Raw genomic sequence first — 12519 nt, 5'->3', positions numbered from 1 at the left:
TGTGGTCAGAGTCCACATCTGCCCCTGGAAATGTCTTAAAATTTAATACCTGGTTCCTAAATCTCTGTCTTAGCATTATACACTCCTGGAAATTGAAATAAGAACACCGTGAATTCATTGTCCCAGGAAGGGGAAACTTTATTGACACATTCCTGGGGTCAGATACATCACATGATCACACTGACAGAACCACAGGCACATAGACACAGGCAACAGAGCATGCACAATGTCGGCACTAGTACAGTGTATATCCACCTTTCGCAGCAATGCAGGCTGCTATTCTCCCATGGAGACGATCGTAGAGATGCTGGATGTAGTCCTGTGGAACGGCTTGCCATGCCATTTCCACCTGGCGCCTCAGTTGGACCAGCGTTCGTGCTGGACGTTCAGACCGCGTGAGACGACGCTTCATCCAGTCCCAAACATGCTCAATGGGGGACAGATCCGGAGATCTTGCTGGCCAGGGTAGTTGACTTACACCTTCTAGAGCACGTTGGGTGGCACGGGATACATGCGGACGTGCATTGTCCTGTTGGAACAGCACGTTCCCTTGCCGGTCTAGGAATGGTAGAACGATGGGTTCGATGACGGTTTGGATGTACCGTGCACTATTCAGTGTCCCCTCGAAGATCACCAGTGGTGTACGGCCAGTGTAGGAGATCGCTCCCCACACCATGATGCCGGGTGTTGGCCCTGTGTGCCTCGGTCGTATGCAGTCCTGATTGTGGCGCTCACCTGCACGGCGCCAAACACGCATACGACCATCATTGGCACCAAGGCAGAAGCGACTCTCATCGCTGAAGACGACACGTCTCCATTCGTCCCTCCATTCACGCCTGTCGCGACACCACTGGAGGCGGGCTGCACGATGTTGGGGCGTGAGCGGAAGACGGCCTAACGGTGTGCGGGACCGTAGCCCAGCTTCATGGAGACGGTTGCGAATGGTCCTCGCCGATACCCCAGGAGCAACAGTGTCCCTAATTTGCTGGGAAGTGGCGGTGCGGTCCCCTACGGCACTGCGTAGGATCCTACGGTCTTGGCGTGCATCCGTGCGTCGCTGCGGTCTGGTCCCAGGTCGACGGGCACGTGCACCTTCCGCCGACCACTGGCGACAACATCGATGTACTGTGGAGACCTCACGCCCCACGTGTTGAGCAATTCGGCGGTACGTCCACCCGGCCTCCCGCATGCCCACTATACGCCCTCGCTCAAAGTCCGTCAACTGCACATACGGTTCACGTCCACGCTGTCGCGGCATGCTACCAGTGTTAAAGACTGCGATGGAGCTCCGTATGCCACGGCAAACTGGCTGACACTGACGGCGGCGGTGCACAAATGCTGCGCAGCTAGCGCCATTCGACGGCCAACACCGCGGGTCCTGGTGTGTCCGCTGTGCCGTGCGTGTGATCATTGCTTGTACAGCCCTCTCGCAGTGTCCGGAGCAAGTATGGTGGGTCTGACACACCGGTGTCAATGTGTTCTTTTTTCCATTTCCAGGAGTGTATAATCGATCTGATACCTTTTAGTATCTCCAGGGTTCTTCCATGTATACAACATTCTTTGATGATTCTTAAACCAAGTATTAGCTATGATTAAGTTATGCTCTGCACAAAATTCTACCAGGCGGCTTCCTCTTTCATTTCTTAGCCCCAATCCATATTCACCTACTATGTTTCCTTCTCTCCCTTTTCCTACTGACGAATTCCAGCCACCCATGACTATTACATTTTCATCTCCCTTCACTACCTGAATAATTTCTTTTATCTCATCATACATTTCATCAATTTCTTTGGCATCTGCAGAGCTAGTTGGCATATAAACTTGTACTACTGTAGTAGGCGTGGGCTTCGTGTCTATCTTGGCCACAATAATGCGTTCACTATGCTGTTTGTAGTAGCTTACCTGTACACCTATTTTTTTATTCGTTATTAAACTTACTCCAGCATTACCCCTATTTGATTTTGTATTTATAACCCTGTATTCACCTGACCAGAAGTCTTGTTCCTCCTTCCACTGAACTTCAGTAATTCCCACTATATCTAACTTTAACCTATCCATTTCCCTTTTTAAATTTTCTAACCTACCTGCCTGATTAAGGGATCTGACATTCCACACTCCGATCCGTAGAACACCAGTTTTCTTTCTCCTGATAACAATGTCCTCTTGAGTAGTCCCTGCCCGGAGATCCGAATGGGGGACTATTTTACCTCCAGAATATTTTACCCAAGAGGATGCCATCATCATTTAATCAAACAGTAAAGCTGCATGCCCTCGGGAAAAATTACGGCTGTAGTTTCCCCTTGCTTTCAGCCGTTCGCAGTACCAGAACAGCAAGGCCATTTTGGTTAGTGTTACCAGGCCAGATCAGTCAATCATCCAGACTGTTGCCCCTGCAACTACTGAAAAGGCTGCTGCCCCTCTTCAGGAACGACACGTTTGTCTGGCCTCTCAACAGATACCCCTCCGTTGTGGTTGCACCTACGGTACGGCTATCTGTATCATTGAGGCACGCAAGCCTCCCCACCAACGGCAAGGTCCATGGTTCATGGGGGGGGGGGGGCTATAGTATTACAAAATAGCACAAGCAACTATTATTTCTTGCAACATAATCTGTGAACAGAATAGCCTCTGCTGTAGTGTGCAAGTGTGTAAAGTGCAACATAAAACAAGGTGATGTCTTAAAGAAAGTATACACTCATTGAAAGAGTCTACATTTGGCAGGGAGTAGTGATTGCACATTATCCTATTATTAATAACTACTGTATCATATTTAAAATACAAGGTTGACCTACACAATTTACTTTACTTTTTATCTTAACTTCTCTGATTTAGGCGGTGAGGTGATAAGACATCATACTTGAATACAGGTGGACAGTGGTTTGGACCTCTGTTAGGTTATCCAGATTTAGGTTTTCCATAGTTTCCCTAAAGCAGTTAAGGCAAATGCTAAGTTGATTCTTATGAAAATGACTTGGGCAGTTTCCTTTCTCAGTCTGAGCTAGTGTTTTGTCTCTAATGATTCTAATCTTCATTCCATTTTGATCTCTATTATCCACACTTTTAAATTTGTTAACAACTTTCAACAATGCAATATGATCAAACTATCAATGTATTCATGTATTTATGCATTACATAACAACTGTAAATTGTTTTCCATATAACTCACCAAAACATAGACATCTGCATTGAAAACATCTGCTAAGACCTGAAGAATAGTTTGGTTTGCTGATGCGCCACCTGTTGCCAGGATTCTCATATCATTGCCTAAAAAAAAAAAAAGTTACCAAATTTTTGAAGATTTGACAATCTGTCTTCAGCAGAAGTTGGTAATGTTGTGTTACATTATTAGGTGAACAACTTACTGAACTTAACACATATGCACTGACACAGACATTCATCTACATAAAATTATATGAAGCCAGGGTCCTATTCCTTGTTTCATTCATTTCATGTAAAAATAGTTGAGAGTATTTCTACAGTTTTTTGTAGTTTCAAACTATAACATATTAAAATGTTCAACCAGAAACCAAATTAAACGTCGAAACAGAAGATAAAAGGGGTAAAGATGGCTAACAATCTGTTATCTGATGCGGCAAAAAATTCAAATTATCTTCTGGTTTAGATCATCTACCAGTCACATAACTGTACAGTGTTACATGCACTTGAAAAAATACTTGGCACAAAATTACCAACCTACAGAAAGACCAAGATCTTCTGCATGAGCTCTCCGTGCTATAAACTGCCCTTCGATGGCAGCTCGAACTTCTACTTCCTTACTACTGAACCTAGACACTCGATCACCAGCTTTGTTGTAACGAAAATCCCCTTGAACAAATGGTATAATTTCTTGTGCATCAAAGTAAAGTCCTGAAACAGAATGGAATCGACTAGATTAAATCACTCCTAAAATTAATAATAAATAGATTATGAAAAAATCTGTATCCATGAAAAACTGAAGTCAAACAAAGACAAAAAAACATGTATTTATACAGTAGCAACAGACACAAACATGAAAAAATTCTATCTTTCAGAAGACTAAGAAGAATAAACTCTATCTCTTAAAAGAAACCAAGTTGATAGATGAGACAGAGATATTAAATAATTAAGTTGGATAATCGAGCAAGATTCCTGATCAAGAAAGAAACAGCAAAATAAAGAAGGTGGAAAATCAACAATCAAATGTAAACAATAGGTGATATCTGGAAGTTAGAATGCAGGGAGTGAAGATTAACACAAGAAGTTCAACTGAGACAACGGCGAACAGCAACAGAGGAATATGAGTGAACAAGTAGTGGAGAAGAATTGGAAGGAGAGGAAAGAAAACAAAAAAGATCCAGAATGAGATTTTCACTATGCAGCGGAGTGTGCGCTGATATGAAACTTCCTGGCAGATTAAAACTGTGTGCCCGACCGAGACTCGAACTCGGGACCTTTGCCTTTCGCAGGCAAGTGCTCTACCATGAGCTATCGAAGCACGACTCACGCCTGGTACTCACAGCTTTACTTGGTAGAGCACTTGCCCGCGAAAGGCAAAGGTCCCGAGTTCGAGTCTCGGTCGGGCACACAGTTTTAATCTTCCAGGAAGTTTCAAACAAAAAAGATGTAGGAGAGGACAACATAAATACAAAGTAGGTAAAGACAATAACAGAGATATGGTGGAATGAAACAAGAACATAGGAGACAACAAGCAGAGAAAAGTTGTATGAAAATAACCAAGCACATACTTTGTAGCAATTTAAGGGCAACAGATTCTGAGATCCTGGTCCTGCTAGGAAGAATACAAATCATTAACATGATTAAGAAACCATAACAGTGACCATTACTGCATTTCAAAGCGTGCTCTGCATGGCTATTAATACAGACTCTCTGTCAGTGATTGGTGAGAACTTAATGGTGATACTAATTTATAATACTTATACCTACAAGGAAAGATGAAAACTGTTTTCTTGTCACCTAATATATGGCATTGATTGTCCAATGAGTGACTCACTTTGAGGTGTAAGTCTTACTGATGAAGGTAATGGAATGAGTTGAAGGAAAGTGCATAGGACAAGTTGTTGATGGGAGTCAATCTTGGCAGTGCATACCACATGGCAAGGAAGTAAGTTGAGGAGCAGCAAGTGTTTGGTTACATTAATTTTGGGGTTTGATTGGTGACAAAAGCTATTGTAGGTTGGTGTGAAGGCAGTAACAGGTAGGAAGGGATTCACTTTGAAGCATGATGTAAGAAAATCAATGTCCAGATACAGCAGTTGATTAATGATTGCCAGCTCATGACAGAATTTTATGACATTGGTTGCCCTGATTTGTGTTATGAGTAAGTAGTACTGCCAATATTTCAGATGTACAGCAAATCTTCTACTTAAATTGGTTGGTAGTGTGGCTGTAAGATGTGGAAATAATGGAGGCAGGTTGGGCATTCTCTAAGTTGTTTCTCTGTATGTTTACACAGGATGAAATTTCAACTCTCCTTCTCCCTTTCATATCTTTATATCTCATTTCCTTTATTTTATATTAATTTAACATATATGTCTCTTAAATGTACAAGTACAATTCTTAATATTTTCACTTGTCAAATGCCTTACAAACTGTACAAACTGTTCCCATCTTTCAAATACACTTGCATCATTCTTTCTCCTATGTTCTCATTACTTCTACATGCCCTTCCATTGAACCATTATTCATATTTGATAAGGTATGTGTATTTCTTGTCCCACAAACCTGAGTGATTATTCCCATATTACACTTCTTGTGTGTATGTCTTTACTCATCCTTACATCTACTTCCTTTTTAATTTAAATGAAAAAAGAAAACAGTTGTTTCTAAAACTAGAAATTCGGTGTGTTTTATGTACTTACATCCACTACTACCTGCTACAGTTACTTCAATTCTGTGTGTCTTCACACACACACACACACACACACACACACACACACACACACACACACACACACACACGCGCGACAAGCGTGCATTGGATCTCTTCTTCTTTCACATATAGTAAAGAAACTGATTTTATTGAGTAAATTATTTACAGACCAGTAAAACACTGACATCACATTCATTCTGTATTGAATAAAATAATAAATACATAATTTACACAAGGAAAAGTTACAGTAATTAAAGGCAATATCATGTTCAATGTGTCTTCCTCTTTTTCAACTATCTCAAAAAGATTTGTTTTGAGAAACCTTAGTCAACAACTTTTGGTTATGAGGATATCTGAAAAGTCAGGTCTATCAGGGATGTATCCGGACTCTTCTTGACCTGGAGGACAGTCATAAGAGCTACATCATGTCTACACCTGTTTGATGGCTGGTCATCATAAGCAAAAAGGAGGATTGCAAATGATGACAGGCTGTCTGAAGACTAAACAGATCTCAATATACAAAATTATGACAAACATATCTACCAAGGATTTGATTATTGTTCTTTATAATGTGCAATTCATTTAGTTTTTTGGGGCCATGAAGATAATTACAAACAGATTATTATTTTGAATGAATATCTATTGGAAGACAATTCTTGGTGTTAGCATAAGATGGGATATCTCAGTTTTGTCATAAAATCAAGGAACTGATCGGTGCTATCTGATTTGGGAAAAAAATTAGCAGAGTGTACACTCCAAGTATTGCATGAAGGCCACCTTTTAGATTTTTACAAAAAAATTTGGTGGAAACTATTCCACCATTTCTCAAAATACTTGCCTTTCATTAATTGATGCATTCATGGAGTATGCTGAAAAAAAAAGTAGTTCCACTTGCTGCCACTGGGTGAAAATATGGCACTGTAAGCACTCAGAATGTGAAATGTTCCCTGTTTTGATGCCAGTAACCTGTTAGTTCCTTGGCATCATTTATTAATTTCTTTTGTGAAATGACTTGGTATAAATAGTTAAGAAGGCTGAAGTTTTCCAAACAAAGTGCAATAGCTGTTGAGAACAAAGACCAAATACTGCTGGTAAAGTTGTTTTATCAGAATGGCAGCAATAGCAGCACTGCATTTCAGAAATATTGCTGACAGAAACAGCTGCAAAGAGAGCCATGTCAATAAATGGGCTAAAGAATACAATCTAGAAATCTGGACAAACAAGCGAATTAGGTGGTGCAGCGGGGGAGAAGGAAGTGGCCCATTCCCATGGCAGTTGTTGATGAAGTTCCTGTAGCAATAGCCAACTGTACAGTACATGCCTCAAATTCTGCAGCCAGTGCCCAAGCTGTGTTATGGGAATTATCTGTCCCTGAGTCAACAATTCAAAAGATTTTATGGTGTATTTTATATCCTTACAAAATACAGAATGTGCACCAAATGAAGCCCCAAGATAGGCTTCTGTGATGTGATTTCACCCTTTATGTTTTGGCACATATCAAAATGGATGACATGTTGCCATGAAATATTCTTTGGACAGATGAGGCACATTTTATGCTGTATGGTATTGTGAATGCTCAGAACTGTCACATATGGTGTTCTACTCCACCACATGTCATTCAGGAACATCCACTGCACACCACTTATGTGACTGTATGGTGTGGTGTCACAAGCTCCTTGTGCTTGGTCCGTTTTTCTTCAAGGAGATGACACCAAGCAGGCCAGTTAGGCCTACAGTGGGCATCTGCACTTTATAAATACCTCCTTGTGCAACATGTGATTCCAGCTTTATAAGAATACAACTGGGTCATATACCATTGTATTCATCCAAAATGGGTGACACCACATGTCACTTGTCAGGAGAAAGATTTGTTTTGAGAAACCTTTGGCAACAACTTTTGGTTATGAGGATATCTGAAAAGTCAGGCCTATCAGGGATGTATCCGCACTCTTCTTGACCTCAAGGACAGCATTACATCAAACATGCTCCAAGCAACTATTCCCAATGCTGTGTGATGGATGCAGCATGTCACTGAGTGTGGAAACCATATCAAACATGTGTTGTAACTCTTGACTATATCCTAATAAACATGCTAGAACAGTCGTTATTATGTGTTTTGTAGTTTTTCCCCATTTCATGCACCCGCATTACATTCTGAGTGCTTACAGTGGCATATTTTCAGATGGTGGCAGAAAGTGGAACTGTAATTTTTTTCAGCATACTTCACAAGCACACTGATTAATGAACATATCTGCAATGTTTCAGCATCCTGTGATGTATACAGCCTACACTGCAGCACTCAAAACACCATCAGTTTTATTATAACCACCTGGTACTTTTGCATGCACTTGAATCATGTAAGAACAGTTTTTTTCATTCTGGAGCTGGAATCTTTAAATTTGTAAATCTTATAGCCTACACTGCAGCACTCAAAACACCATCAGTTTTATTATAACCACCTGGTACTTTTGCATGCACTTGAATCATGTAAGAACAGTTTTTTTCATTCTGGAGCTGGAATCTTTAAATTTGTAAATCTTAAAGAGCATTAAATTTGACTACTGAAACCTGAAAATAATTTGAACATTATAGGAAATAAAACAAATGTTGTTAAAATAGAGAGTAGAGTGAAATTTGCATGGAAGCACAGGTGTTTGAAGAACATTCAGCCTTTATCCCTAAAGATGCAATACATATATGTAAAGGAATATCTGCTACAGGCATAACTAAACAAAAGGAAACCACAGTAATCAGAATTGTAAGCAGTACTGTAGTTTTAGCTAAATCCAAAAACAACCTTCAAAAACATACAAAATTAAAATAAATTAGAAAAACTGACATTTTAGAATGTAGCAAAGTGTTCAAAATAGGAAATACAAGCAATATATGGAGAGAAACTGGAGCACGCTGTCAGTAACCGACCACAAACAATGGGGCATCTAGGGTGGTTGGGTATAAGGACTTCAAGAAGCATATATAAGGTAAGAGTGTTGGGAGTGTTAGGGGTGAGGGGAGAGATGGACTTTGGGCAGAGGTTCTGGGATGGGCCTAAGGATTTGAGGAGAGACTGGAGATCCTGCTGGATTTCTGGATTGTGGTCACTGTAGCGAGGTTTGTAGGTGAATGAATCTCATGGCTGGCAGAATCCTTCTGTCAGGTAATCCTTGCAATCCTGAACAACAGTGGTGGAGTCTTTGCCAGTGGGTAATATTATAAGGTTGGGATCAGTTTTTAGGAGGTGGATTGTAGTTATCTCTATGAATGTATGGGTAGTTTGCATGTTGAGGGATTTGTGCTATGATGGCGAGGCAAGGTGCATGGTTAAGAAATTCTGGAAAGTTGACATGGGGTGATTTGGGGCAGTGGGGGTTGATCACAATTAGATGGAGGAGTGAACTGAGTTAGGCAGTGTTTAACATTGGTCTCTGGTTGCGTCTGATTGGTAGTGTTGGCAGCAAAACAGTCCACTGTGGGGACTGTGAGAAGGGCAGAAGGTCCTTAATAAGTCCTGCATGATTGAATTTGGGAGTGGGGAAAATGGTGAGGCATTTAAAAAGGACTGATATTTCTGCGGGGATAAGGCTTTTGGAGGAAAGATTCATGACTGTGTTACAGGTCTGTTTACCTTCCAGATTCTGTGTGGTGGTGGGAGGGAGTTTTTGAGGGTGGGGTAAATGTAGTAGGTCTCTGAGGCAGGATTTGTCAGTTATGAGGGGACGTGGGGCAGATTTGGAGGTTGTAGTATAGGTGGCTGATAGTGGTAGTCCAAGTTGGAGTAGGAATTGAACACAGTAGAGAGTTTTTGAGGTGGCATGTTGCTCTTTCTTTTTCACGGAGGGCAACAGTTTCAATGTGTGATATGGGATTCAGGAATTTGCAATTGCATAGCAGGAGAATTTTATGGGTGGAGAGGAGGTATTGCAAGAAGGTTTGGGCCTGATTGATATGGTTTTTGCAGGACTAAGTTGGTGAAGGCTAAGGACTGGCAGAATCTGAACAGATGGAGTTCATTGAGGAAGGCATTGTGGCAGCCAGAGATGGGTAATTTGATGGTAAGGCCATTTGGGGGGATTCAATGAGCCAAGTAACAACACAGAAACAGAATGTGGGACTGGGTTCTGGCAACGGATAAGCAAACTTTTCTGTATCGACACAGATGGAAGGAGCAAGGATCCATGGGGGAGGATAAAAATACATAAATAATGTAGAAATATGTCTAAAAAAACTCATAAAAATACACCCAATTAGGTGGGAAAAATCACGATAGTATGAGACAGAAGAAGTGAAGGAAAACAAGATGAACTCTGAGGGAGCAGGTCAAAAGTGAAAGGTGGAAACCAACTGAAATTGGAGTGAAGACACAAAGAGGTCACAGATTATAATTTGGTTTTCAGGTCAATGGGTGGATAAGTGTGAAGGGGGACATCAGATCTGACTAGATTAGGTGAAGTTAGTAGTTGTGAACGGGAATAGAGTGGAGAAGGGGGAGGAGGGGTGGAAAGGGGTTGATAGGCTGAGATAAAAATTTGTGGGGCACAGGAAGGTATGGGAAATAACAAGTGAAAATACAGGAGGATGCAGGACGATTGCTCAATTTGAAGGTATGGGATTAATGATATCAGCGGGTGTCGTGTGACGTGAACTGCTGCACCAACAATCAGTGCGATATTGGAGCCATCTATTGTGTGCAGCCAATATAGCTGATACAGCGTGGCTCATAAATAGCGAGTGCTGTGTGGTTTGTAAGGCGACAAGAGAAACACAGGAAAGAAGAAAAAGAAGGAAGGCCACTGAGTATTGTAATGCATTAGAAAATAGTAACAAAGGAGAACAGCACTGAGTTATGGGATGGAAGAAAAGCCATCAGGCAAAATAAAACAATGGAAAATCCAGGATGGAATGTAACAATTTTATGAAACAAATAGTTGCTACTCACCATATAGTGGAGACACTGAGTTTCAGACAGGCACAAAAAAATGATTGTCAGGAAGTGAACTACCAGCCAAGTCCAAGGTTGAAAATAGACAACACACACACACACACACACACACACACACACACACACACACACACACACACACACACACACACACAACCACAGTCTCTGGATGCTGAAGCCAGACTGCGAGCAGCAGCACATGATGCATGTAAAGAGGATGCTGAGGCAGGGAGGGGAGGAATAGCAGCTTAGGGGTGAGGGACAGTAACGTGTTGCTTGTTGGAGCCTACAGGCATGAGGTGGAGAGAGGGTAGAGCAGCTACGTGCAGTCGGGAAGTTTGACGAAGTGCAGGGGAGAGGGGAGGGGGGGGGGAGGGAGCAGAAAAATAAAAAGCCTTTGGGTGTGTTGGTGGAACAGAGGGCTGTGTAGTGCTGGAATGGGAACAGGGAAGAGGCTAGATTCATGCGGACAGCATGCACACCTTCACTCCACTCCTTACTCCCACCTTGGGCTACCACCATCCACAACCTAAACTACAATCTCCAAACATCTCCCACATCCCCTCATAGCTGACAAACCCTGACTTGCAGACCTACTTCATTTGCCCCACCCTCAAAAACTACCCTCGTGACTCAGTATCACCCAGGACGGACCAACTGAAACACATTCTCTGCCAGGGTTTCTACTACCTCTTTTCATGCCCTTACATGGGGTATGTCCTACCCACTATCCTTCCCACCCCTCTCACAGTGTTATTCCACCACCCACTGAACCTACACAATATCCTCGTCCATCCCTACAAAGCCTCTGCTCCCAACCCCTTGCCTCATGGCTCATATCCCTGTAATAGACATACAGACATCTTCCCAACACCAAGTACTCCAGTCTGGTCACAAGCGTCATCTACCCCATCAAAGGCAGGGCTACCTGTGAAACTGTTCATGTGATCTACAAGGTAAGCAGCAGCCACTGTGCTGCATTCTACATGGGCATGACAATCAACAAATCATCTGTTCACATGAATGGCCACCAACAAACTGTGGCCAAGAAGCATCTGGACCACCTGACTGCTCAGCACGTCGTCCAACATCACATTCTTCATTTCAGTGACTGTTTCATAACCTGTGCCATCTGGATACTTCCCACAAACACCAGATTTTCTGAACTGTGCAGGTGGAAACTCTCCTTCCAATATAACCTACATTCCTGTAACCTTTCTGGCCTCGTGCTGCTGTTCACAATCTGACCTCAGCAGCCAAAGACTGGGGTCATGTAACTTGGGTTGGGTGACAGAATTATATTTTGAGAGGAGTGGAAGGATTATGGATAAGATGTGCCCCATTTAGAGGCATGATTATAAACATTCACAGCCCTTTCAAACCATGTCATTAAGTTGTTAAGAGTCTGTAGTGATAAAGGGTAATGAGGATGGTGCTCTTTTTCAGTTGGTTTGGAGGATTAGAGTCATGTGTGGATATGGCATGAGACATCTGTTTGCAGACTACTCTTGGAGGATAGTGCTTGCCTGTGAAGGCCTTAGCAATGTCGTTAGCCTACTGGTCAAGGGTTTGTTTGTTACTGTAGATGGGTGAACAGTCTGCATGAGAGAGATTTTTTACTGTGGATGGGATGCAGTTATTAAAATCAAGGTACTGTTAATGGTTGGCAGTCATGAGATGAGCAGAGCTTTTTATGCATCCACAGAAGATA

The 12519-nt window shown here is 42.1% G+C and overlaps 1 protein-coding gene across 1 annotated transcript in view; it reads right to left on the bottom strand.

Moving 5' to 3' along the window:
* Positions 1-12519, bottom strand: part of LOC126195272 (xylulose kinase-like) — a 152492-nt gene that overhangs the window by 18347 nt on the left and 121626 nt on the right. Inside the window, exons 10-11 of the mRNA XM_049933803.1 lie at positions 3694-3867; positions 3167-3264 (exon numbers count right to left, since the gene is read on the bottom strand). Coding sequence (XP_049789760.1) covers positions 3167-3264; positions 3694-3867 — 272 coding nt within the window. The remainder of the gene's footprint in view (positions 1-3166; positions 3265-3693; positions 3868-12519) is intronic.

This window comes from Schistocerca nitens, chromosome 7 (assembly GCF_023898315.1).
Source record: "Schistocerca nitens isolate TAMUIC-IGC-003100 chromosome 7, iqSchNite1.1, whole genome shotgun sequence".
NCBI lineage: Eukaryota > Metazoa > Arthropoda > Insecta > Orthoptera > Acrididae > Schistocerca > Schistocerca nitens.
Note: the sequence above shows the minus strand (reverse complement) of the source record. Positions and strands in the feature narration are given on the sequence as shown.